This window comes from Galleria mellonella, unplaced genomic scaffold (assembly GCF_026898425.1).
Source record: "Galleria mellonella isolate WM207_F2 unplaced genomic scaffold, CSIRO_AGI_GalMel_v1 utg1634, whole genome shotgun sequence".
NCBI classification, from domain to species: domain Eukaryota; kingdom Metazoa; phylum Arthropoda; class Insecta; order Lepidoptera; family Pyralidae; genus Galleria; species Galleria mellonella.
This window is the reverse complement of record NW_026442007.1, coordinates 2,160,781-2,187,827: the sequence shown is the minus strand read 5'-3', so window position 1 is coordinate 2,187,827 and position 27,047 is coordinate 2,160,781. Positions and strand designations below refer to the sequence as shown.

Here is a 27,047-nt window from a genome sequence, read left to right as displayed (position 1 = left end):
GGGACATTACTGACGTAACAGCTGAGCTGAGCCACAGCTGAGGTGGGACGGACAGTCAAACGAACGTCATTGTGCAGTAGTGAATTGGCACCGATCGCCGACCTCTCGCCGCTAGCGGTAGGTTCAGTGAATGTTCATTATTATGTGATTTGTTTGTGATGTGACGAAGTATTAATAATATTATGTTTGATTAATTGCGTTTAATTAGCAATGAGTTGCAGTACAGTGTTTAAAGGGATCTACGAAGAGTACATTGTCTGTCAAAATACATAAACAATTTTCAATTGTTTACAAAAGGGTTATCAATTTGACTATATATTTTTATGTGTATTTATTCTTTGCCAACAAAAAAAAAAAGGTTTGTGCATGTGTGTGTATTTTAACCGATTTAGATGATACATTTTTAATTGAAAGAGTTTTCTCTCCTGTTGATTTATTATAATTTTTTTTAAGTTGTAGGTTACATTTTGTGTAACAAAATTTTAAAATAGTCCATTTTTGTAAATTGAACAATAAGATTTTTAATAATTTATTAATAAAATATTGATTTTTCCATATTAACATGGTACATCCAGTTGTCCAGTTAGTATGGGGATAATTTATTGATGTTTTTCGACCCATGTCCCTTTAAGGGAAGTATCTAATTCCATTGGTTGAATTCTGCTTTAAAGGGATTTCAGTTAGATTTCACCGTATTGAAAATATATATCTTCTTTTTAATTTTAGAAGATTAAGGTATATATTTATGGGTATTAGGAAAAATTTAGAAAAACGTTTTTCCCGGTTACGTAACTCATAAATTTATCGCGATGGTTTCCATGGGGAATCGCTTGGATGATGAGTCGACAGGTTATTTTGCTAGCAACGGGGTTGGATCCTCATTACTGACAATTTCTCTTGTAGTTTTAATGGCAATGTAGTAATGCGTGTTTAACAATAGGTTGTAGTGCGTAAGGACGCGAAACGAACAATAGCGCGGGTCAAAAAGGCAGGCAGTACACGGCACACGCGATTGGCGCCGCGCGGCGTGCGACACATGGCATTCGGGCAATTCAATAGTTTCTACTACTTTGTATGGATATGTAATCCGACGACTCCTTACACGGCACATGCTTCATTCATAATAAAAAAATATTAATAAACATCACTAATCATATTTTTTTTTAATGGATGATAATGGAATGGTAACCCCGCCCGCGCTATCGGTATACGCTGGCGGCGCACCCGTAAGCGATCATAGGTGACGATGAAAGCAGGTTAGTTAGTCCATCGTTACGAATTTCACTAAAATTAACCACGATGGTTCCCAGGGGGAACCGCATGAAGGTCGATCTGATTTGCTACCCTAGCAATGGGTCAGTTAGATTCCGTTACTAACAAATCCTTTCACCCAATCATATTATATTAGGTATTTGTTTATACTTAAATTTTGCGAATTTCACTCTTTACATAACTTTTAGATATTACGACCTTATGTATATGACGATATGTTTTTTTTTTATAAATATATATTTAGAAATATTATAGAACAATGCAAATATATACTCATGTATATAAATGATTATATTGTGCTGGAATCGAATCCGCAACCATCGGAACGTAGAACAGTGTTGGCAATACGTATTAGAATATATATATTACAAAATAACATTGAAATAAATCTTTAATTATGTTTTTTTATTATAATAATTATCTTTATTATTATTAACCTTTTTTCGCACGAATCAATCTAAAGATACATTGAATGAGTATATACCTAATTGATTACAAGGAAACTTCATAAGAAGCAGACAAACGTCCAATTCAGCACCAAGCAGATTCAGGCCACAATAACAATATCGTCATAGCCGTAGAATACTGACGGATCTATATATGTAATCATTGTCAGATCCGTCAGTATTCTACGACTATGACGATATATGTCTTATATGATACATGATTACGACTTCTTTAAACATTTATTTATTTTGAATCATTAAAATCGACATTGATTATACGACATTTATGTATACATATATAGGTATCTTTGATTGTTTATAAGATTCATTTTTTGTTATTACAAAACATCAGCTTCTTCAATTTGTCTCTGCGATCATTCAGTAGCAATCAGTCGAGTGGATAATATTCAGACAATGAAAATTAATAAACAAAATATGTACATAAATTATCAACTCATTTTACCTTTAACGTTAGTACGGGCTACAACTACCTTTCTACCTACTAAATATTTATTAGACGAAATGCATAAATTTACCACAAAATATATACATTCATCATCGTGATTAAAATATAATTCCTTAATTAATGGAAACTAGAAATAATTACTTATTCATCATTTCGTTTAAAATTTATATTGATAAAGTCAAGTGGTACATTTATTAGGTAAAATCTAATAAACTAATTTATTATTTATTTAGTGATACAATAAATTAATAAAATATAATATATTTAATATGTAATATATATTAAATAATAATAATAATTTATTTATATATTTATAATTAATTAAATATGACATTCAAAATAAATAATACACTGAGTATAATTTTAAAACAAAACAAAAAAATTCTCCGTGTTATAAAACAGCGATTGCAATCGTGATAAAACAAGTTGTTGAACAATCAGATGTTTCATAAACACTTCATGTGGAAAATATTTAAATTTGCAAATCAAAATCGTGTTCAAATTATAGATATTTTTTCGCAGCACACAGTACTTTTTGTACTGCAAATAAAGTCGTCAACTATTATTGATTTAAAATTAATATGGGACCAACAAGGGAGCAAACCCTATCAGTTTCAAAAAGGTATCAATACATCAGAAGTAGTAATGTAACATAGACATATAAATGTGCAGACAAATTGGGAACCTCCCACTTAATGCAGTACCTTAAAAATTGTATCCATACAGCGCCATCATCATGTTTCTGCCCTAAGCCCGTACCGTTTGAATATATCTTTCTCCTGTATCGATCGACATTCAATCATCCCAGGATTTCCTACCTTTTCGGACCATATCATATTTCATACAGTACATTGGTAGATATAATTTTAGGTCTTGCTCTTGATAGCTATAAAAACTTGAAAGCTACTGAATTAGTGCCAATGTAGTGAAATTTTATCGGGTTTAACTACCTTATTTTTCTAGTTAAAGTAAAAATACATATTTTCAAAGTCTAGACAGTCGGTTATGTAGTTTGAGATTAACATGAACGAATTATTTTATATGTATGTGTTTTTTATTATACAACTTAGAATGGTAAACAACAAGCCCACCTGATGGAAAGTGGTAACCGTCGCCTATAAACTTGAGCAGTATCGTGAACTTAACAGTAGTACACCACAGTATACTGTTTCGCCCATGATACTCCCCATACGTTGCCATTCCTGAGGACTCAGGTGTTATTCTTCTGTACCCTGCAAATTCACTGCCATATCCCACCCTTCAAACCGAAACACCGCCATGCAAACACAACTGCTTCACGGTAGAAACACGAATGGGATAGATGTGCCCAATGTTTACTCCATAAATGTTTGTATGTAATTACCATCTTATACAAATTTATAAATAATTATATTTTTTAAACCGCCATCGAGTGTTTCTGCATATCCTAAAGGTTGACTGGTAGAGAATGTCTATAGCATTAAGTCCGCCTTTTGTACTACTTACTTTTTATTGGTACATAATGTTTTAATAAATAAACAAACATACATTACGCCCTAGAATTTTTGTAGAAATATTAAAATTGAAATTATAAGAATAAAATTTTATTTATTAATTATTCCATATCTAATACGATAACATAGTAATTACGCACTAGTTATATCAACGAATCTGAACTCCAGTACAGGTCTATAGCAATTGCGCGATTATCCATAAAGAACGATGCTCCGTGAACAATCGAATTATTGATTGATAGAGTTTCTGATAATACAATTGTATACAAATACTACTATTCAATACGTATAAGTGGTTTATATAATTACTCAATACATATAAATATTATTGGAAATTATATAATGAATAAAAAATAAGAAATGACGATGTAAATGATAGCAGTTATTAGTTAAATTATGTATCCTTATATAATAGACTGTTATTTATTTATGTTATAATAGTGGCAAACAAGCTTACAGTCTATCTGATAACAAACAGTTATTATAATTTATTTATTTATTTATTACATCCACTGGGTGAGCCTTACAGTCTCCCAATACGCCCACCCAGGAAAGCATGAATACAACAACATATAAAAAAAGGAATATTACATATATACAACAAGAATAATATAAAAAGACTTAAACAAAAACGTCTGAACACAAATACTCTGTGGTCACCCGACGAATAATGTATGGATACCTACGCTATTATATTTAATTTTACGAGTAACTTATTACACGTCAATGTCAAAACTTAGATTGACAGTTCACTTTTTTAGATTTAGTTTTATTAAATATAGCAACACTATACGAACGCTTTAGTCGCAGTATTGCCGTATACAGAAAATAGTATCTACGCAATCATCCAGAAATAGATATGTTGACAAGTTGGCAACTGCTTTTGTCACATTCTAGTTTAGTTTTGTTCTATTATATAATATAAATTTTCTACAATTGTGCACTTCTTTCTTAAGTTTTATTTACGCCCGTCCCGGTTTTGTACGGGTGTACTAATGAAGAGAATGAGACCAAATCTTTCGTCTCACTCACCCACTTTTTTGTATGGAGATTTTTAATTGTAATTTTTCTTTTTTCCATATTATTTTTCAAACATTTTCACACACAAAAAAGTACTGGCCGAATAGTCGAGGTAATGTATTTACATATATTTGATAATAGATTTTTGTTTATATAGATAGATATTATACACTTATCCCTTGACTGGAACAATAAGAAGCCAATATCTCGTATCGTATCCAGAATAATCCCGACTAGTTGTGTATTTAAAATTTTATGTTGATCGCTTTATCGCAAGAGGTAATAAATAAAAACCTTTTTATTATCCTGTTAAAATTATAAACAAATTGTTTATAATTACTCCTCTCCATCCAAAGGTTGCCTGGAAGAGAACGCTTTTAGCGATAAGGTCGCCCATTGTTTTCTCACTGTGATTATTTCTTACAATTGTTTGTATCTATAATAAGTTACTATTGTAATCTTTTGGAGGTAACAATAAAGAGTATCTATCTATCTATCTATCTAAAAGTTTCTAAGGAAATTTGTATGTTTGTTACGCTACCACGTTATAATGAATGAATGGATTTGTATGAAATTGAAAAATTTATGCATAATAGTAATGATAGTTTATTGCTTAATAAATGACACAAATATTTTTAAAATTAAAACGAAACCCTGCTACCTAAATAGATAAATCCTGTACATTAGAATAAGATCTTTCCAATTAACACATTAGATATTTTTAAGATATACACGGCTAAAGTTACCGTTACACTGTAATTAGTAATCATTATTTAAAGTACAATTGATATTACAGGTGTAAGTTAAAAAATAAGTACATTAAGTAAAAGAAAAGCCTAAGATTCACTTTTTATACACTTAAAATGTTAAAACTGTTTCGAATTAAAATCAAAAGCATGAGCGGAGTTGAATACTTGGCGTAAATATGAAATTCGAAGTTTAAATTTTAAATTTTTAAATAAGTTATGAGACCATTTCGGTACGTTTAACTACAAAAGTCACTGGCTGGTTCGAAATGAATACATAATTTGGTTGAATGTATTCCGTTCGACTTTCAAAAACAGAAGGTTCATTTAATTCGTTTACATGTTTATACATTTACGTATGCCACACGATTAAATCGCCAATTATGAATCGATTATTTATATATTGCTTTTTGTAATAGATAAGGTTTACCCCGTGTTAGTCCAATATTAATTCTGTAATGGTATTTTTGTTTCCGTACTGTAAAATCCATCTGTATAAAAACGATTTCGCTTTATAAATACATCAGTACGTATTATTACTTTTAAAATAGTAAGATTGTCATGTGGTCCCGCCATAGAATGGACCACCCTTTGCTTTCTCGTAGGTGTCGTAATGAAATGAAATGAAATGAAATGAAATGAAATGAAATGAAATGAATGAAATGAAATGAAGTGAAATGAAATGTAAGAGGCGACTAAGGAAACTTTATGGTCGAGGGATGTGCAGCTGCAACCAAATCCTAACAAGTTTAGGGGAGAAAAGGGATTGTTAGTAATGTAGACTGAGAATCCCATTGCTAGTAATATACCCAACCAGGTCGACATCCTCGCGGTTCCCCCTGGAAACTATCATGGTTAATTTCTGATGAATTCATCATGATGGGCTAACTGGCCTGTTTTCCAGCAAGCGTATACCGTTAGCGCAGGCGAGACTGCCATTCTATTTTCACCCATAAAAAAAATGGGTCCAAAAAAAATCGTCCGCCACTCGTAGTAATTATTGGCAGAGTCCCCCGTATGGGGGAGACCTATATTAGTTCAGCAGTGGATAGTACAGTTAATAGATGTACTGTCCACTGATGAGACATATGATGAGATTTATTATCAATTTTTTTTTATACGACTTAGAATGGCAAACAAGCTGACGGCCCACCTGATGGAAAGTGGTAACCGTCGCCTATAGACATTTATATTATGACTATTTTGTCGGTTAACATTACTTATAATTTTAAATTGTCTATTCTTTTTTTAGAAGCAAACTCTGTCAGTTCCACTGTTTAGTCTCTACATCAAGGGTCTTTATGTACGTACGCAACTAACAAAGTATAGTACTTTACACTATTATAGAAATACTAGACAGAAACTACGCGGCTTTCTCCCCGCGGCTCATTCCGGTGGAAATTTAAAACCTTTTGTTAGTGGATGCCTACCTACATCACACGAGGAATTTCAGTTTAGAATTTCAAGTTTCCAGACTTGATATATTTGCAGTAGTTTTGTTAAAGTATTTCGCTTTTATGAATAATAGTGAGTGACCTTGATCGTATTAATATAATGTGGATATTCGGGTGTCTGTTATTCAAGCAGGCTGCAACGGCTGAATGGGTTTGAATGAAACGCGGTACATTGAACGTATCCTGAATTAACACATTAGGATTGTTTTCAATGTAATTCACGCGAGAACTGCGTATTACATCTAGTTTAGAATATTAGTAATGGGATATGAAGTTCCGAGAACATGTTTGTTACCTAATTATATACAGTTACTGGTATACTGAATTTACAAGGTACGGAGGCATAATACTGTGTTCAGGAATGCATGAGTGATACCATGGACATGATATACATAATAATAATAATCAAATTTATTTATTGTGATTCGATACATTAGCACGATTTAAGTACACACATAGATCTTACACAATGTGATGGCTTAACAGCTAGAAAATATTAAAACTTAAGATGTGATAATTATGGTACTGTTCTAGTTTAGAGTCTACGGTTATTATTTTTCATCATGGGAAACGTCATCTTGGTGGGAGGCAAAGGATTGTTAGTAATGAGGAGGTTAGTCCCCATTGCTATTAATATACCTCATTAGGTCGATCTCCACGCAGCTCCCCCTGGAAACGAACATGACTAATTTATTATTGAATTCGTCACGATGGGCTCACTGACCTGCCTTGTTAGCTTCACCAATAATCCCTCAATGGTGCCCCGCCAGTGTATACCGATGGCGCGGGCGAGGCTGCTATTCCATGCATTAAAAGAAACGTCAGGTTTCAAAAATAAAATTAATTGAAGTTTTAATTAAAATGTAATAATCTAGATTATGGAACGAGCTCCCTACCAAGGTTTTCCCTAGAGATTACAGTATGGAACTACTTCAAAAAGGACATATTAAGGTATCTTCAGGGTCAGCATGATGCTCCTGTTTTTACGGACATTCAATGCCTAGAGCGACCGTTTTATATCAGATGGATTATACGCCTGTTTACTACCTTTGTGGTATAAAGAAAGCACAGTTAGAATATAATAAATATAAGTCCTCAAGAATGGCAATGCATGGGAGGTATTTTGAATGAAACAGTTATGTCCATATATACCCTGTTATATCCATGGTACTGCTCATGTCTATAGGCGACGGCTACCACTTTCCATCAGGTGGGCCGTCAGCTTGTTTGTCATTCTAAGTTGCATAAAAAACAATTTAGTGAAATGACTTTTATTGCAATTTAATTGAGTTCATATTTAAAATCACATCGATTTAATGACAAATAAGTAAGATAATGTTCACTTAACGTTAAATGAATGTAGTGATAATTGAATTCAATTAGATGTTACGTCATAAATTAATTTGCACATTTCATATATTAATATTTTTTGTTTTAATTAATGTTAGTAATTCTACGGATATTAGCTGTCGTCATCATCATATCAGCCTTTAACTGTCCACTACTGAACATAAGCCTCCCCTTGGGAGGTTTTGCCAGTAGTTGCTACGCTTGGCAGGCAGATTGGGAGCTAGGCTTTGGAGATGTTTTAAGAGGGACGCTGCTGCCTGTCCATCGTCCTCCCTTTGTTGCCTCTTACAATACCCAAGGGAAAGGAAGGGGTGGCCTATTCTATGCTGGAACCACACGACGAACTTTAATTACACATAAGTTGAATTACATTAAAGTTTATTTATTTATTACAAAATCTAAAGCTCTTAAAAAGTTAAAGTCATTGTAGTGTTATTTTTAGCACTTATAGCTAATTATGGATCTAACATATTTCATATTATCCTTATTAAGCACTAGTGACCCGCCCCAGCTTTGCACGGGTGCACATTACATCACATCACGATAGAAATCTTTAAAATTATCAGTGTTTCTCTACAATATTATGCATGTATTATACATATAAACCTTCGTCTTGAATCATTCTATCTGTTAAAAAAACTGCTTCAAAATCCGTTGCGTAGTTTTAAAGTTTTAAGCATACATAGGGACGGACAGACAGCGACATCGACTTTGTTTAATACTATGTAGTGATTTACAATACTTAAGTTATATACGAATAAGTGAGTGCGTGTACGTAAGTGCGTATGTGTGTAGGTATAGTAAAATAAAATACCCTTAAAATTTCAGTCTCTTCTAAATCATTGAAAATACCGCACAACGCACATATAAGCAACCATACTGTAAGTCCTTCTTAAATTTATTAAAAAATAACGAATATATTGTTTGTCAAATATCTATAGAAGATATTGCATAACACAGAGGTCACAGGTGTTGAGCAATAAGATTGAAGGTACACACGCAAGCGACCTCTGACGGATAGTTTTAACAATATTAGCATGTTCGATGAAATATTGTATAAGTAGTGGTAATTAACATAACTTAAAATGTTGATGATTAGTGACTATAATGTAATGATATAACTATTAAGTTGAACTAATAACTATCGTGAGTCATACTCTGTTTTAATTATTTATATCGCTTTTATTCAAGCATTAACATCGGAGTTGAGATTAGGTTTGGACGTGTGAAGTGCATTTATTAAAAATCTCGGATAACCCGTCTGTTCAATTCGTGAGTAAAACCTATGCAAATAATTATAATAAGTTATAGTAATTATTAATATTAAGTCAATGTAGAGTCATTTTTTAAAAAGGGACAACTATGCTGTCTGAATCTGGATTGTGGTTTGATTTTGTACATTCCGTCAATTCTTTTAATATAAGTTCTTTTGAGGACCTCCAGATGAAGACTCCAGTTCACAATGGAAGCTGTACGGCTATAGAACAATTTACCAGTCTCTATACAATGTATAATCTATATATGTAAATGTTTGCCTAGTTTTAAAACAGACTACCAGAGCGAGACTGTACAGAAGTCGATTGCTTGGGTACCTCTGTCCCATTCGTGTTTCTACTGTGAAGCAGTTGTGTTTGCATGGCTGCGTTTCGGTTTGATATGGCGTGAATTTACAGGGTACAAAGGAATAACACCTGAGTCCTCAGGAATGGTAACGCATGGGGGGTATCATGGGCGAAACAGTATACTCTGTTATGTCCATGGCACTGCTCATGTCTATGGCGACGGTTACCACTTTCCAACAGGTGGGCCGTCAGCTTGTTTGCCATTCTAAGTTGTGTAAAAAAAAATAATTAAGGATTTTTATTTGAGCAAGTTGTCATCTTCTTAATTAGTTTATTTGTCGGTGTAGCATATTTCTTCAGATATTTAAGAATTATATAACTTTGTGTTTTACGTATACATGTGTAGTAAGCAGTATTTATATATTTTTATGTATTTATGTAGGTATATATACGAAAGATTTAAATTAAAACAGGACAAATTAAAACTGTAACTAATTATGGAAGTAATAACTACAATTAAGGTGGAAATAGTTTTAAAAAGATTTACTCGACTAGAGATAGATAAATTAAAAGGTAAAAAACAAGTAAGGTGCTGATTGCTATCATCGTCTTATTGAGTAAGACAAGTATTGTAAATTGTTAGAGATATTTCTGTTTATTCAGTTCTAGTTAAATATTTTAGTTTTTTCTTTTTCTTTTTAATTAACAGTCTTATAATATAATGCATATTCTTCTTCATTCTTTATATGTCAATCAAATTCTATGTTTTTTGTTGTAATTTTTTTTTGTTTATTTCTCTATCAGAACGACATACTGCGCCAACCTCAAATAAGGCAAGGAAATGTTGATTTGTCTATCAAAATGTTTGTTTGAAATTACGACTACAGTGACTTTTGATTTATAAAAAAAAGTTCCTACAATCGTAATACAATTAACATAAAATTGATACGTTACAGGCACGGGCATTAACAAAATCCGTTTAGAATTGGGGAAGATATCGCGTAGCATACGAAAAATACAGGTAAAACGAGGATTTTAAAATTGCATTAAAGCAAAGAGATATTGAGGTCGCGTGTGGAACGTAACATTCGATTTTTATCTTACTTCTGCAAAAAATACAACGCTCGTTATTCCTGCCAAAAAATAATTAACAATTTTTTTATTATAAATAAAATTATATTCCATTCTCTTGTTCTCAAAGCTTGTGTAGAAACTTGAGGTTCAAAAATGTTTTTGCTTGATTTGTTTTAAAAAATCAAATGAATGGCCACGTCTTTTTAGCACATTGTTTTATTGCGAAATAAACTCAAATATTTTTTACTAGTACTTGTATAATATTAGGTGACGGCGTGTAGTATGTTTGTGTGCGTAAGGTATAGATATAAAAAGTATATCGAATGGATTGGTGTGTGGACTGTATGTTACATTTTACATATATTCCTTTAACTCTATAAACAGTATACTTTAAATAGCTACAACAGTCTTGTTATAAAATATGCTTTAAAAAAAAGATATTTTTAAGATTCAATGTACAGTAAATATTATATTATCTTAGTAAATGCTAGCTAATACGATGGAAGTTGTAATGAATACATTTTAAAATATTATATATTTTCTAAAAACGTTTTTTTAGTGAATATATCAAATCGAATAGCAAAGAAGCCGGTCTATCTATTGATGGTTTACTTGATGGAAAATGATAATTGGATTATTAAAAATAAAAAAATAGGAAAATGAATACTCGACAGACGTTTTGTGAAAATCCCATTTCTTTCCTTTCTCTAAAAATCTTAATAATTTTAGTTACATATTTTTATTACGCATTTTAACTTATTCTTAATAAGTATACAAAAAATCGAGCTGTCCAAAGTGTATACAATTATGTAAATATAGATTCCTTATTAAGCGGCGGCTCTATGTAATGAAGCTTGTTAACAAGTTTGAAATATCTTCATATTAATTAACAAGCAACAGTGAAGTAACACAATAAGGAATCACTCAGGAAATCGAAAACCATGTACTTGTAAATAAATATACTGACATAAATATAACCACGTAAATATCTTATTAATGCAAGAAAACTGTAGCTAGACGATATCTGTACATAGGAGATATTGTGGTTTTAATGAGATCAGTAGATGTTAATATATTCTTTTTAATTTTAGTTATTTGCCTGTCTCACTGTGTGCTAATTTTTTTTTTTATAAAAGAAAGATGGCAAAGAAGCAAACAACTTTTCTGATGGTAAACAGTCACTGTAGCCTATGGATGCCTGTAACACCAGGAGTATCAGTTGCACGTTACCGACCCAGAAGAAACTTTAATATACCTTTATTGAAGAACCCCATACTGTAGTCTTTAGGAAAAACCTCGGCAGGGAGATCATTCCACAGCTTGAGTGTTCGTAGGATGAAAATTTCACTGAAACCGCACTGTACGTGACCATTTAGGTAGGTTCAAGTTTGTTCCGGCATTATGCTAAAACTATTACATCAAATTGAATGTAATTTTAACAGTTGTGTTTCTAAAGGTGTACCACAAAAAATGGTACATGTTTTATTTTCATACCCTATTTATATGTAACGTATGTCTTTGTTTTCATATTTTTAAAATTCACATGTACGATGTAGCGGGCAAAAAGTTAGTACATGTTAAAGTCTTTGGTTGCATATAATATTTTAATATGTGATTTTGTTACCATCATTTTAACGGCTCGATCAATAAAATTTTGTTAAAACGTAGTATATACGATGGAAAAGGGCCTAGGCTACATGGGTTGCGACTAATAAATAGTTAGTAATCTATAAATAGAGAGAAACGAACGTTTCTGTGTGACCCAGCTGTATTGGTGAGTTGAGAAAGACAGAATCGCTGAAGTGGACAGCTCGACCCTGAGTTACATTATGAAAGTAGATTCTCTAGTCACAGATCGCAACAAAAAATGAACGCTGTCTGTCGTCTTCGTTGTGTGTTGATTGGCTTACTTAGTGGGCTAGTTGGGGACATAATCTAAGAGTTCATTTTTGGCCACGACATAAAATCAGTGTTATGTCCTATTGATAGTAAAGTAATAAATTGATTTGAGGGTATTTTGTGCTACTGTAGTACACAAGCGAAAAAAGTCTTTGTTAATATTTTTTTATGTATTTTCTCTTCTTTTTTTTTGATATTTTTTTCTCTTTGTGTGTATGTCAAATTTAAATTTAATATCTAACTTTTAAACTGATGAAATTGCATACAGAGTTTCAAACACCTTTTTACTCCTTTAGAAATGAATTTACAAAATTACTTTTTTATTATTCGACTACGCTATATAAAGAAACCTTTTGTAAAATTTTAAAATGATACATTCAGCAGTTTCGGCTGTGCGTTGATATATAAGTCAATCTGTCAATCTATATCCTCATTTATATATGAAGATTTTTGTGGTAATGTTACGCGATTACGTCGTTAATTTTAACAAATCGTTGTTGCAATTAATATTGTTTACATCCGTGTTGGTTGCTTATTAATCTTGTGATACTCGAAGCCATTTATCTTTATAAATTAAACACTGCATATTGAGAAATAGGATCTACCTGTAGACACATTATAACCTAATGAATTACTATCGAGTACTATAGAATACACATCGAGTATCCGAATGCTACATTACAGTATTCATTAAAATTTTACAGGAAAAACTCTAAAATTGTCTGGTTTTTTTGTTATCTATCAAACAATAATGGATACCAATTTTATATTCCATTAAACGAGGTGTCGTTATGGGGATTTTTTTTAATGTAACTAGAATTGTTCTATTAGTTCCATTTTCGGTAGCCATCCTCGCGACCTACAAGTCTCCAGCTAAAGAAACCGACCACCTGTTGAAAGTAATAAAAATTTTGCGAATGACTTTTTTACAGCTACGCATGTGGCCAATATAATCTACCACAATAGGTATTATTACAGCTTGCTTGCTCACAAAAAAAAATGCGTAAAAAATGCGTGGAAATCCTGACAATATTGTAATTTAAGACTTTTCTCTATGTTTCACGTAAAGAATTCAATCTAGGCAAAATTACTATGAGATATACAGAGATTTTAGATACATCAAGATTCAAAATTAGAAAAAAAATTGCTAAATATTGTATTTTTTTTAATAATAAATACTCGTTTAAAAAATATGAAATAACTTTTTTTTTTTATTTAGCAAACAGGCTTGCGACTCACACATAATGGTAGTTGTTATTTTCGAAGTTGATGGAAAAACGAGTATCAGTTACATCATACATACACCTTTAATTATTATTCCTTTATATAAGTATTTAGAGTGCTTGTCTCTGTACATCTGTTTTAGAGGATTAGAAAAGATTAAGTAATGTTCCTATGTTCACATAACACCTTTTACCTATCATAGGTACATCACGTTTCCATCTCAAACATCCATTTATGCCCTACGTAGCCGCTATTTTCTTAGCTATTCGAGTTTAGTAGACCGCGCTCAAATTCATTGTACCAACAATACTTTGTTACCTCGAAAAGGGACTTGTCTGCATACGCCATTTTGTTGTACATTAGGATAATCCTCGGATATAAAAATGAACATAGAAATATACAAAAACATGGTGAAATAAAATGTTTATTTCCGTTGAATATTCATTTTGTATGTCGACTCTTGACAACCTTCCGGTGGGTGTGGGTTCGATCCCCGCATAATACTGACATTTGTATCCTCTAAGTTTGTTTACATTAGTTTGAGCGTTCTTTCATGTATAAAAATAATTGTATTTGTCTTGTGTAGCTTTATGTATTAGGTCTTTATATATGAAATTAGCGTTTTGTTGTACTGATCACTTTGATCTAAAATATCTCCTCTATGGTTAAGAATTCCAAATTTAAATTTATACATTCATTTAGCTGTATATTATATTGTTGCATATTTAGGGTAAAATAGAAGTCGTTAGACATAGAATATACTTAGGATAATTATATATATATATATATATACTCTCTTATGTCTATGGTACTGCTCATGTCTATAGGCGACGGTTACCACTTTCCATCAGGTGCGTCGTTAGCTTGTTTGCCATTCTAAGTTGTATAAAAAAACGTGCATAAGAAACATGCTCGTTGAACTGTATTAAAATTTATATAATTTTTAAAATTTATTAAATCGAGTGTTACGTTCACCACAACGGCGACAGTTGATATTTGTCACTACTAATGGGGTCGTCAAAAGCATTTGTTTTTGACTATTCCATTAGCGATTATAGTCGTGAGCATAACTATTTTATTTTAATTTTAGGATTTCTATTAACGGACTTTTTTTTTAATGAGCGATAATGGATTGGTAACTCGACTGCGCTATCGGTATACACTGGCGGGGTACCTGTGAGGAATTATAAATGAGGATGAAACAAGTCAGTTGGCCCATAGTAACAAATTCATAAAAAAATAACCACGATGGTCTCCAGGGGGAACAGCGAGGAGGTCGACCGGATATTGCTAGCTATGGAGTCGTTAGATCTACAATACTAACAATCCCTTTCCCCCTCAGTCAACGTATATATATATATATATATATATATATATATATATATATATATATATATATATATATATATATATATACATACTATACGTACTCGTATGAAAACAATATTTAAAAGTAGAACGTTTAGAATTTATCCCTGATATTTTGTAATTAATAAACATAAATAAATAATAAATTATTTATTCAAGTAACCAACAATCACACTATTTAGACTATTTACTATACAGATTGTTATATATCATATCAGCTTTTAATTCTCTACTGCTAAATATAAACCTCCTCCAAGGGAGGTTTTGTCAGTAGTTGCCACACTTGGCAGGCGGATTGGCAACCATAGGTTAGGCTTTGGAGATGTTTTAAGAGGGACGCCGCTAAGTGGATTAACAACAGCAGTTAGGGTTTGGGAATACTTTAAAAGGGACGCTGCTGCCCATCCCTCGCCCTTTCTTAGTCACCTCTTACGACACTCACGGAAAAGGAAGCTGTGCCGAATTTTATGCCGGGACCACACGGGAAAAATTATAAAGCTTATGAATAAAAAAAGCCTAGCGAACATAGGACGAGGAAAAATTTTTTTAGGTACTTAGTACACCTATCCCCCGATTTACACGGTACTTGTTTTACACGTTTTCGCTTTTACACGGTTTTCCAAATAAGTTTTTTTTTTGTTTTTATCGCACTCTACTAAATGCTACTGTGTTTGAACACGTGCGCTGTGTACACATCTCACGGGGAATCCCGAGCTTATGTGCTGACTTGCTGCACATGCACACTGTGTCTGTATTTCTTCGCATAAAATTAAAGTTTGATCTACGGATATTTGAGTGAAAGTTTCACAGTGTCAGAAAGATTTATTTTTTCATATTCGTAAATTACAAGTGAGTGCATAATTAAGATTTTTATAAATTAACATAAATAAAAAAAAAAATATAGGCTTATAATGTCGAAAGAAGTTAAAAGAAAAGTTATCTCTTTAGAAACTAAAATCGAAATTTTGGATCGCTTACGAAAGGGAGATAGAGTAGTAGATGTTGCAAAATCATATAACATGAACGAAGCTACAATAAGAACTATTAGAACAAATGAAAATTTTTATTTTTATTTCTGTGTACACGTAAAAATATTGAAAAAAATCACAACTGTTAAATAGCAAAATTATGCATTTTCTGCAAGCTTTTCGATTTACACGGTTTTGACTTGAAAATTTTTAATTTTCGATTTACACGTTTTTCTCAGGAACGTATCTACCGTGTAAATCGGGGGATAGGTGTATTTGAACAACCGAATTTTACAAAGATATCTACCTAGTATCGCGCATATCACAAAATTAATATTTCGTTTTATATTCTAGACATAATAAGATTACCCAGTAAACATTAAGAGCATAATATATCGATGCCGCAGAACGTTCAATAACCGCAAAAGAGTACTATTTACCTGAAACATTAATTATTCATATTGTTACAGACGTGATGTACGATATCCATTGAGGAGTTTGTATTGGCTTCTTATAACAGTACAATAACAGAGACGTTAGTGCATAAGTTGTTATTCCAAGATATAACACATTATGTTCGTATAAAGAGCTCCTCATACGCGCGTTGGAGGCTGTCCTTTCACTTTCGAATAACCAGTCACGTATCTGGTTTTTGTCATAATAAACGAAAATATTACGTTTGTTATTCTTATTGCAAATATTAGATAATAGTGAATCCCGTATGTATGTCATAAAAACAAATATAGGAGGCAATCAGCACTGCGTTGGCTTCGTCCCTTTATTGGAGCGAAGCAGGGCGTTGCTTCAAAGAGACTTGGTGAGGTTCACAATTGTCCTGCATTTCTTTTGTAAATATGTTGCATTTCATTACTTTATATGGTTTTGTACATTCACTTATAGTATACATATTAGGTTATATCAAAATATACACAGGCCGACTTATCCTTCAAAGGATTTCTGCCAGTAACCTTGAGATCCCGAAAGGGTTTTCAAGGGGTGATTTATAGAGTTTGTAGATACACACATATATATACATATACATATATACATATACATATATACATAAATATGTATATAAAAATGTATATATATATATATATATATATATATATATATATATATATATATATATATATATATATATATATATATATATATATATATATATAGTACATTTTTGTCAATTCTGAAACTTTTTTGATATTTCCTTTTCTAATTTCTAAGTTATTTTTATACCTACCTGCGCTAGGTAATATCGACTATGTATTGTTTGATTCCTTGTTTTATATACATTTTACATTACCTACACGAAATCTCATGTTAAATATTCAACTTTATCTTTATGGGGATGTTGCTCTTCATTGCCTGCAATAAAGCCTGTCAGGTCAAACTTCTGGAAACCACCACGGTTAATTGACCTAGTATCCGCATTGTTTCGTCTTCTCCTAGTGCCCTGCCATTGTATACCGTTAGTATAGGCGTTTTTTTTTAAATGGACATTAATGGAATACTTACTTCGCTTGCGCTATCAGTTTGTTTGTTTGTAACACTTTATTCTATAGCAAAATATTAAATTATAGGATACAGAATTTTTAGGAAAAGAATGAGGTGTATGCTGGTAGGGAATCGGTGAGAGATGATAGGTAAAGAACTATCGTGGTTATTTGGCGGAATAACCATGATGGGCTCCAGAAAGAACCAATTGGAGGTCACCCTGATAGGGTATATTGCTAATAACCGGAACCGGCTATTCAACTTCATTACTCACTTCAGCATAGACCGTTAGCCTAGTAATTTAGGTTGCACCGTTTCATCTTCAACTGTTTAAAAAAAACCACAATTATTCCAGAAAACATTGCACTTCTTTTATTCTTCTTTATTTCACTTCTTTTAATGCTCCGTAAACATATCACAAATTTCTCTATTTGAAACCGACCTCTTTCGTCTCCAAAACATATCTCAATCTATTCACACAAACTCACCGGTTACGTACACTTATACAATATACATAGCTGTTAAATTCATAACCCTTTCTTTATTCGCCAGTCAGGTAAAATATGGTTGGTTTACTTACAAACAGACACGTGGGAAAGACCTTGTTGCGTCACATCGGCCATCAGAATTTTAATGAGCCCGCGCCGAGCGCCGTAGAAAGTAGCCGTTGCGTGTGTTTCCAGCCAATCTTCATACAGTATCTGTCGCGCTTGTTAAATTAAATAATACTCGCACATAATTAGCGAGATTTTATCGTTGATCAACGACCTTCATCATCTCATAGGTGTGTTTTGTGTAAATGAGTCTTTAGGTTTAATTCTTAAGTGAACCAGTTTGAGTAAACGATTTTCTCTAAATAATCTGAGTATTTGAAAACGTTTCTGAGTATTTAAAATACTGTATTTTTCACCGTGAATATATTCAAGGATGTGTCTAAGATTATTATTGTTCCTTTTCTGATAATAATATAACTTAAAAATCAAGCAATTAAAGTATTGCAATTATTGTCTTAAATAAAAAAAAAAGTATTTAATAATACATACTGCACTTATATCTAAAAATATTAATTTCCTTATGCCCCTGTCTGTAGTTATGCGTGTATTAAATCTACAGAAAATAATTAAATTTCACTTTTCTTTCAAATGTAATATTTAATAATAGTAGATTTGAGTTGTCTATTAATACTACTTTCTTTTGTTTACAGACGATGCACCTGTTACAATATTACTGGTTGGCGACATCGTTATTGACAGTTTTCGCTGCTATCGATGTGGAAAAAACAGTAAAACAAGTTCAAAACATACTGCAAGCTAATGCTCAGCTACCGCGTTTATCCAGAGAAGAAATAATTGAATTATTAAATAACATTAGAGATGAAGATGCAAAAAGCATATCTTCAACAGAACGATCACAAGAAATTAAAACGTCCCATAGCTTTGAAGAAAATGTAACAAATATATCAACCCAAATACCAAATATAAATGATAATGTCATTAATAACGAGAACGAGTTTGACATCTCATCACCTTCCATCCTTACAACTGTTGCACCTACTACATCTTCTGAAGTAATTACTACGGCTATTGAAAGTACGACGAAAAAAGGTGAACCAACAGTAATGGTAGTTTTACCATATACACCTCGCGATGGATCATCTTTGCAAGAGTTGTACACCCGCCCACCAAGAGTAGAAGTGGTACCAGTGTCAAAAGTTACATCAAATCCTAATAAATCATCAAGTTTAATTAAAAAATTACGAGATAATAATAAAACTTCTCAGGATTATAAAGAGAAAAAACGAGATTTTCCGGCTGAGTTACAAGCGTTCCTTGACGAACATGGTTTAAAAGGTACTCCGGGAAATGATCATTTCCTGTTACCTTTAGAAGGGTTCAAGCCTCTACCTCCAGCTAAAGTTGTAGATGGCTCAGTTCAGTTACCTGAAAATATTTTGCTGACTTATGATTTGATTTCTTCAAACTCCGATCAAATACCTGTCATTAAAAACTATGACGAATATCCATTGACACCAAATTATTTGAAAGAACCATTTTACTCTGGCATACCATTTGAATTGCAAACATCGTCATCAGAAAATGAGAAAACTGTATTACCGTTAGATTTGCCAAAAAATCGGAAAACAAAGTCAACAGACAATAAACCAAATTATGACCCAATATCATATGACTCAGTCAAAGTTATACCTTTACAACAAGGTATTAATCCATTAGATAGTGTAATCGATAAACTGAATGCTGACAGTGAACCTAATAAGAGACAAATAAATGCAAGTATTGAAATTTCTAATAACGAAACTACCAAACCTATTGATGCGAGTGATAAAGATATTGCGGTCACTACTGATGCTGCCCAGTCCATGGATTCAGAAGCAGCTGATACAGGGGCATCTATTACAGATTTAGAAGACTCTTTTGGTGGTGCAGCACCAGAAAAACCGGGTGACTCAGAGTTACCTCCTCCAAAGAAAAATGGATTTTATTGGATGCTAGACTGGAATAGTTTCCTAGAAGTAGGCGATGGTGACACAAAAGTAAACATTCGCTTTGAACCAAAATTGGGTGATCCACAAATGTTTATACCTGTAAATGTTCCTTGAAAAACAAGCGTTGGAACATTTAAGCAATATTGATTCTAGTCTTACGGCTAAAAATTAAAATTTTACTGTACGTTAGACTTATAGTGTTCATTCCATGTCTGGAAAGGTACTTGATTTATATTTTTTTATATTAATAAAATTAATAGGGTGTCACTATATTACACTTCGGAGTGTGTGACTGTAGTGGGAATTAATGTAATTTATTTTCTACGAATTTTTAGTGAGATTTTGTAAATTAAGGTTGTATTTACAATAGTAAAAACTTTTTTATACTCGTCATATATTTCAATACAATGTTTGGGTTGGACGTATCTATACGCGAAAAAACCATTCTGTGGTATTCGGATAAAGAATAAAATATATATTTTTACGTTTACCTATCAATAGTAATAATAATTCTGAGAATTCTCTAATGCCTTCTGGAATAGGGATACGATTTGTAAAGGTCGCCTATATTCGTATACGACTCAATAGTTCAATTACTGTCATTTATACTATCGGATCGTATTCACTCGATAGAAATCTAACGTCTGTTGCCAGCCTTAGTATTGTATGTAACACGATGTATAAATTAGTGTAATAGATTACACGGTGAAATGAACCATTGGAATGTGAAATAGGTCGAAGTTACCAGACCAAAACGAACAGATTGAAAGTGAATATCATAATGTAATTTATAGTGAAATACACAGTATTTTTTGGTAAATATGAATTTGAATTGACTGTTTTGCAGACAAATTATTTATCAAATTTATATATTCAGTACTAGTATGAGTCTTTATACACCATTTAGTCCCCTTGTTCATGGGATATGCTGATTCCGGATAACAAGAAGTTTTTGCTTTTCCTTATTACAAATATTATGTATATATTAAATTTCATAATAATTGTGAGCCTCTAAGTTGGTATAAGGCAACAAATAATTTAAGAAACTCACTTTCTCTATATATATTAGTAATAATTTAATTTTTAAAATTACTAAAAGTAAATATTATAGAAATAACCACAAGAGTTTATAAAAAGAGTAAAATATAAGATGGTATGGCAGGTAGCTTTAAATATTGATCCTGAATTGAAATAAGAGTAGTATGTAACGTAAAATTTATATAGTTAACCTGTAAATCTAGTGATTACGGACAAAATCCTAAAATTAATCCAGCTTTATAACTCAAGCTCACCAGAACCAAATTATTTCGTTAGTTAAAATAATACAATAAAGTTACGTTAATCCCTGATACTCAGAGGATACTCAAAGGAAGTTTATCGATTGTTGTTTGTTTGTATAAGCTTTATTGTACTCGTATTCATAGTTGAAAAAATGGTTATAAAGAGAAAAAAAGGTAAAACACACAGGTGGAGTCATTTCTCGAAAGAATTTGTATCAACCACATTGTTTCAGGGCACTAACAAATAATATATTGCTTTTATAGAAATAGTTGCACCCTTTTATAATAACAAATAAAATATTGCATTCCTACAAAAGCAATATGTTATTTGTTATTATCAAATGTAACAAATATAAGTGGATTTAGATCCGTAATTAAACGGCTTTGCAATCATGAAGAATTTCATATTTATTAGTAAAATCGCTAAACTGATTTTAAAAAGAATTAATTGAATGAATGTGCGATGTGACATTTCATAGACACATTTGAACAAATAGATGTTTGCTATACATATATAGCTGACACGTGATGAAAGAAAGTTAGATTAGAGACAAGAACAGCACCGTGACACCACGGAGTATATGGTACTGCCCATGTATATAGGGGACGGTTACCACTTTCCATCAGGTGGGCCGTCAGCTTGTTTGCCATTCTAAGTTGCGTAAAATATACACATTTTACAAAACAGGCATGTACCTAAAATTAGGTTTTGCTTTGCTTGCTACAATATTTTGTATTATAAAAAAAAAATGGAGACTTCAGTTGTGACAATTTTAATATAACAGGACGAACACGGGAGCGATTCAAAATAAGTTTAGAATTAGCCAAGATTGAGATAGAGAGCCCCTTGCTTTTGCAATTTACTTAAAAATAATTACTTAAATGGAATGTTAATGAGTCTTTGTTTCGAGTTGTAGCAGCAAACGGATCCAGAACTTGAAGGTTTGTTAACTAGATGCGGATTAATATGCTATTTACCTCCGTTCAAACGGATTATGTCACCTCTCTAGGAGCACTATAACTAACACCTCTGCGTATATTATAAGCAGTGTGTTCACAGCTGCTACACAAAATTAGTCAGTAATTCACAAACTTTGAAACTGTTGTCAACTATTATTAAGGATTTCTGTATAACAAACTTTAGATTGGGATTTTGAAACAATGCGAACAGCAATGTTTACCACTGTCAATAGAAACAAACAAAGAATTATATTAAAGCAAGTCATAATACGGAATGAAAGTACGAACAGGAGTTGAAAATATATGTTTTTTTTTTGTTTTTAATTTATAACTTACCTATCATTTTCTTTGTTCTTTGAATAATTTCTATCTTGTGGTATTTCGAATTGTAAAAGTTTCACTTTGAACTACAATACAAGGTATAAATATTTCGAGAGCTGTTGGAAAGTTTTCTTGTAAATAAGGTCGTTTCGGTTAAAAGTTAAATAATACCACTTCTAGATGAAGTAACGCGTAAATGTGTCGCAGCAATTTTGTCTTAGATGGCTCAGATGCCATTTTAAAAAGCCTCATTTTCGGAAGTAAACGACTTATAACTGCAACGATGATGCATTTACTATCATCATCGTCATCGTCATTTTAACAGATCTAAGTGATGTCGGTAGGTTGTTTATATTGAATTATACTCAGTAATACATTCGACGAATTTTGGGCATATCTATGGAGTAAAAATTGTAAGTATTACTTTTTCTGCGAATATCAATAAATGCATCTGACTTATAAAGAGATATGTTTACGACTTAGCAATTATCAATGTGATAATTGCTAAGTCGTAAACATATTTATTTCATCATTCTAATCAATTAGTTTCCGCTAAAAGAATGGTAAAAGATTGGTATCTTTCATATAAGAACTGTCTCATTTACAGTTTAATCTCTATTTATTTGAGATCCCTATATGGTTTTAGTAATTTAATCTTAATATCAACAGGATTAATTAATTTATATTTTTAATTAAAAGGATAAAAAATAGATATATTTTAGAAGTATATATGAAGAATGTATTGTGTTTACAAGAAGAATTGGTCGTATGGTCCCGGCATAGAATAAGCCTCCCCTTCCTATCCTGTGGGTGTCGTAAGAGTCAACTAAGGAAGGGCGAAGGATGGGCAGCAGCGCCACTTTCAAAACATCTCTAAAGACTGACTGTGGTAGCTAATCCGTGGTAGAAAAACCCCCCAAGGGGGAGACTTATTTCAGCAGTGGACAGCTAAGGGCTGACATGATGATATATGAAGAATAAATATTATATTTAGTAACACAGTAGGATAAAGATACTTGCTTACGTACGCACGTTACGTACTTAATAAAAAACAGACAAGCAAACAGAATCACTTTTCTGCACATTCGTGTGATTATTTCAAATCCTTCTAAGAATATTTAGAATGTAATAAGAGCCCGCTAAATCAAAATGGAGACGAGACATAATATCCTTGAAATATCTGATTGCCAAAAGCCTTTGAACCATTGAGCCAAGAATTTTATAATATCTTGAGTCGGATAAGTGCTGACTTAAGAGAGAAAATGATTAAAATTTCATTATCCGAAATGTAAGAGAGAGATTCTTTTAATAATTGAGCGGGAAACCAGTAGATAGCGAGTATAGTGGCACAGATATTATATTTATACGTAGCGCTGTGGCAAGGGAAGACTGCACTTATATTTCATTAGACAATATTATACTACACTGGGAGATGCTCTATTTGAATTTACAAATGAAATATTATTGTATAATTAGACAGCGTAGACAGTGTAGTAGTTTAACAGATTGCCCTATAATTTCAGCCATTATTCGTCCACTGCTGGACACAGGCCACTCCTATAGATTGCCATGAGGAACGATCCTAAGTTACCTGCATCCACTGACTCCCTGCAATACTTTTGAGGTCATCACTCTATTTAGTGCGCGATCGTCCTACACTGTGTTTGCCCGTACGGGGTTGTCACTTAAAAACCTTTCTTCCCTATCAGTTATCGGTTTTTCGAGCTATGTGACCAGCACATTGACACTTGTTTATCCTTCGGGCTATGTCGGTTACTTTAGTTCTTTTGCGGATATCCTCGTCTCAGATTCTATCTCGCAAAGAAACTCCAAGCATAGCCCTTTCCATAGGCCGCTTAGTAATTTGAACCTTTTGCATACGGGCAATCGTGTAGGACCATTTTTCGGTTCCATACGTCATCACTGGCAACCTGCATTGGTTGAAGTCCTTCACCCTATATTCTAGTGTAAATACTTACATTTTTGAGTATAACAGCTTATAGTAGTTTTTTCTAGAAATCTGAGAGATTTGCGAAAAAGGTTTTGCAAAAAGAAAGCAGTGAGTTCAATTGTGCACACCGATGAACGACGACATATTTCACAGACAAATAGATTTTGCTTCGTAAGAAGCGGTATTTGAAAGAGAAATAGCTGTTTCAATAGTCACAAAATTAATTTGAAAAAAGTTAATCCACTGAAAATGAATCCTCAAAATCGGATTAGTATTGGCTACGTAATATATTAGAAATATGGACGAATTGGAAATATCCTTATTTTGGAAGTCGCTTCAAAATTTATAGAATTTATCAAACTGTTTATAATAACTCCTTTATATCCTAGGGTTGTTTAAAAGCTATTATATTCACATTAAATACTGCTCAAATGTTATGAATAATGCTAAAAAAATGCGCAAAGTGTCGCTATTTAGTTTTTCAAAGTATGAATTCTGACTGAGCAAGATTTATACTGTTTCAACTTGAACTTTGGCGGAAAAACTTGACAACATTTTACATTAATTAGCGCAGCGTAAGTTGATTTCCAAAGTTGTTAATGCGAATTCTTCAGGCAGTAGTGTTTATCAGCTCACAGCATCTTTTGTCTCCAAGATTCTCTGTTCTGAATAATGAGAAAAGTTCGCCTATGAATGCCGTAGCACGAGGACGCTTCGCTCCGCTATTTTTGATACAAAATACAATTTGTCCAAATTAAGATACACTTGTAAGTACTTTTATCGTGTACCTGCATCTACTATCTTGATTATATTACAAATGTATTTGTAACGTTATAAAGATATTTGCATATTTGTGACCCGATCACTCTTAAACGACACAACTTATATATGACTTATAATATTTCAATGATATTTAAAGAAAGCAAGGAAGTAAACATTAATTGCCAACAACACACATATATTTGGTACACAATATATTTTTATTATTTTTATTTCAGCCGTTAACTAACATAAGGGGAGTTTAGCCAGTAGTTGCCACGCTTAGCAGGCGGGTTGGCAACCGCAGTTAGTAATTTTAAGAGGGACTCTGCTGCCCATCCCTCGCCTTCTCTTAGTTATCTCTTACGACACCCACGGGAAAGAAAGGTGTGGCCCATTCTATGCCGGGACCACACGCCGAACATTAATATAGCATATAATAATAACAATAACAATAATATATAACTTAAATTACCACTTGAGTTATATTTTCTAATTTCCAATATGTAGTCACTACATGATTCATGGTACTGTTAATTCAGAATTTATATATTGCAAAATAATTCTGTCTGAAGTAAAACTACAAATGTAATTTATTTTTAGTAACTTAGGTCACTAGCATTTATAATAAATAAAAAAAAAAAAAAATAGAATCATCAAATCACATTAAGTTTTATCAAAGACATTGCCTAATATAGCCAAGCATACAAATAATACAATCGACACAAAACATAATCTTTCGAAGGCAACTTAAAAATCGGTTAAAATTTGCTGTCGAATATTTGGCTCACAAAATTATTTGACGTTTTATAAAATATCTAAAGCAGTCTGAACAAAGTCAAGTAAGAACTCCTAATTTTATAAATGTAAAAGTTTGTAAAGATGCTTAGATGTTTGTTAGGCGATCACGCTTAAATGGTAGAATGAAATTTGGTAGAAGTTTGGTAGATTATATCCTAACTTGGCCGTATGGTCTCGGCATAGAATAGGCCATCCCTTCCTACCTAGTGAGTGTCGTATGAGGCGACCAAGAAAGGGCGAGGGATGGGCACCAGCGCCTCTCTTAAAACATCTCTAAAGCCTAACTGCAGTTGCCAATTCGCCTGCTAACTGCGGCAACTACTGGCAAAAACCCCCAAGTAGGAGGCTTATGTTCAACAGTGGACAGTTCAAGGCTGATACGCTGATGAACATATCTTAATTTAACACATAGGTACCTCGTATACCGATTCATCTAGACAAAGCTGCAGGAAACAACTAGTTTTTTTTTATTATTTTTTTATACAACTTTTAATGGCAAACAAGTTGACGGCCCACCTGATGGAAAGTGGTAACCGTCGCTTATAGACATGAACGATACCATGGACATAATAGAATACACTGTGTCGCCAATGATACCCTTCATGCGTTACCTTTCTGAGGACTCAGGTGTTATTC

The 27,047-nt window shown here is 32.5% G+C and overlaps 1 protein-coding gene across 2 annotated transcripts; it reads left to right on the top strand.

The window, feature by feature from the left end:
- LOC113518644 (uncharacterized) lies at positions 1-22,910 on the top strand. 2 transcript variants are annotated; one of them, XM_052892645.1, is made up of 2 exons: positions 1-117; positions 19,041-22,910. In XM_052892645.1, exon 2 carries the CDS (start codon positions 19,044-19,046, stop codon positions 20,451-20,453), a length of 1,410 nt encoding a protein of 469 aa, XP_052748605.1. In that variant the 5' UTR covers positions 1-117; positions 19,041-19,043; the 3' UTR covers positions 20,454-22,910. The 2 variants fall into 2 exon arrangements, with proteins under 2 accessions (XP_052748605.1, XP_052748606.1); XM_052892646.1 differs by lacking the exon at positions 1-117 and adding an exon at positions 9,389-9,519.
- Positions 22,911-27,047: the final 4,137 nt, after the last annotated feature.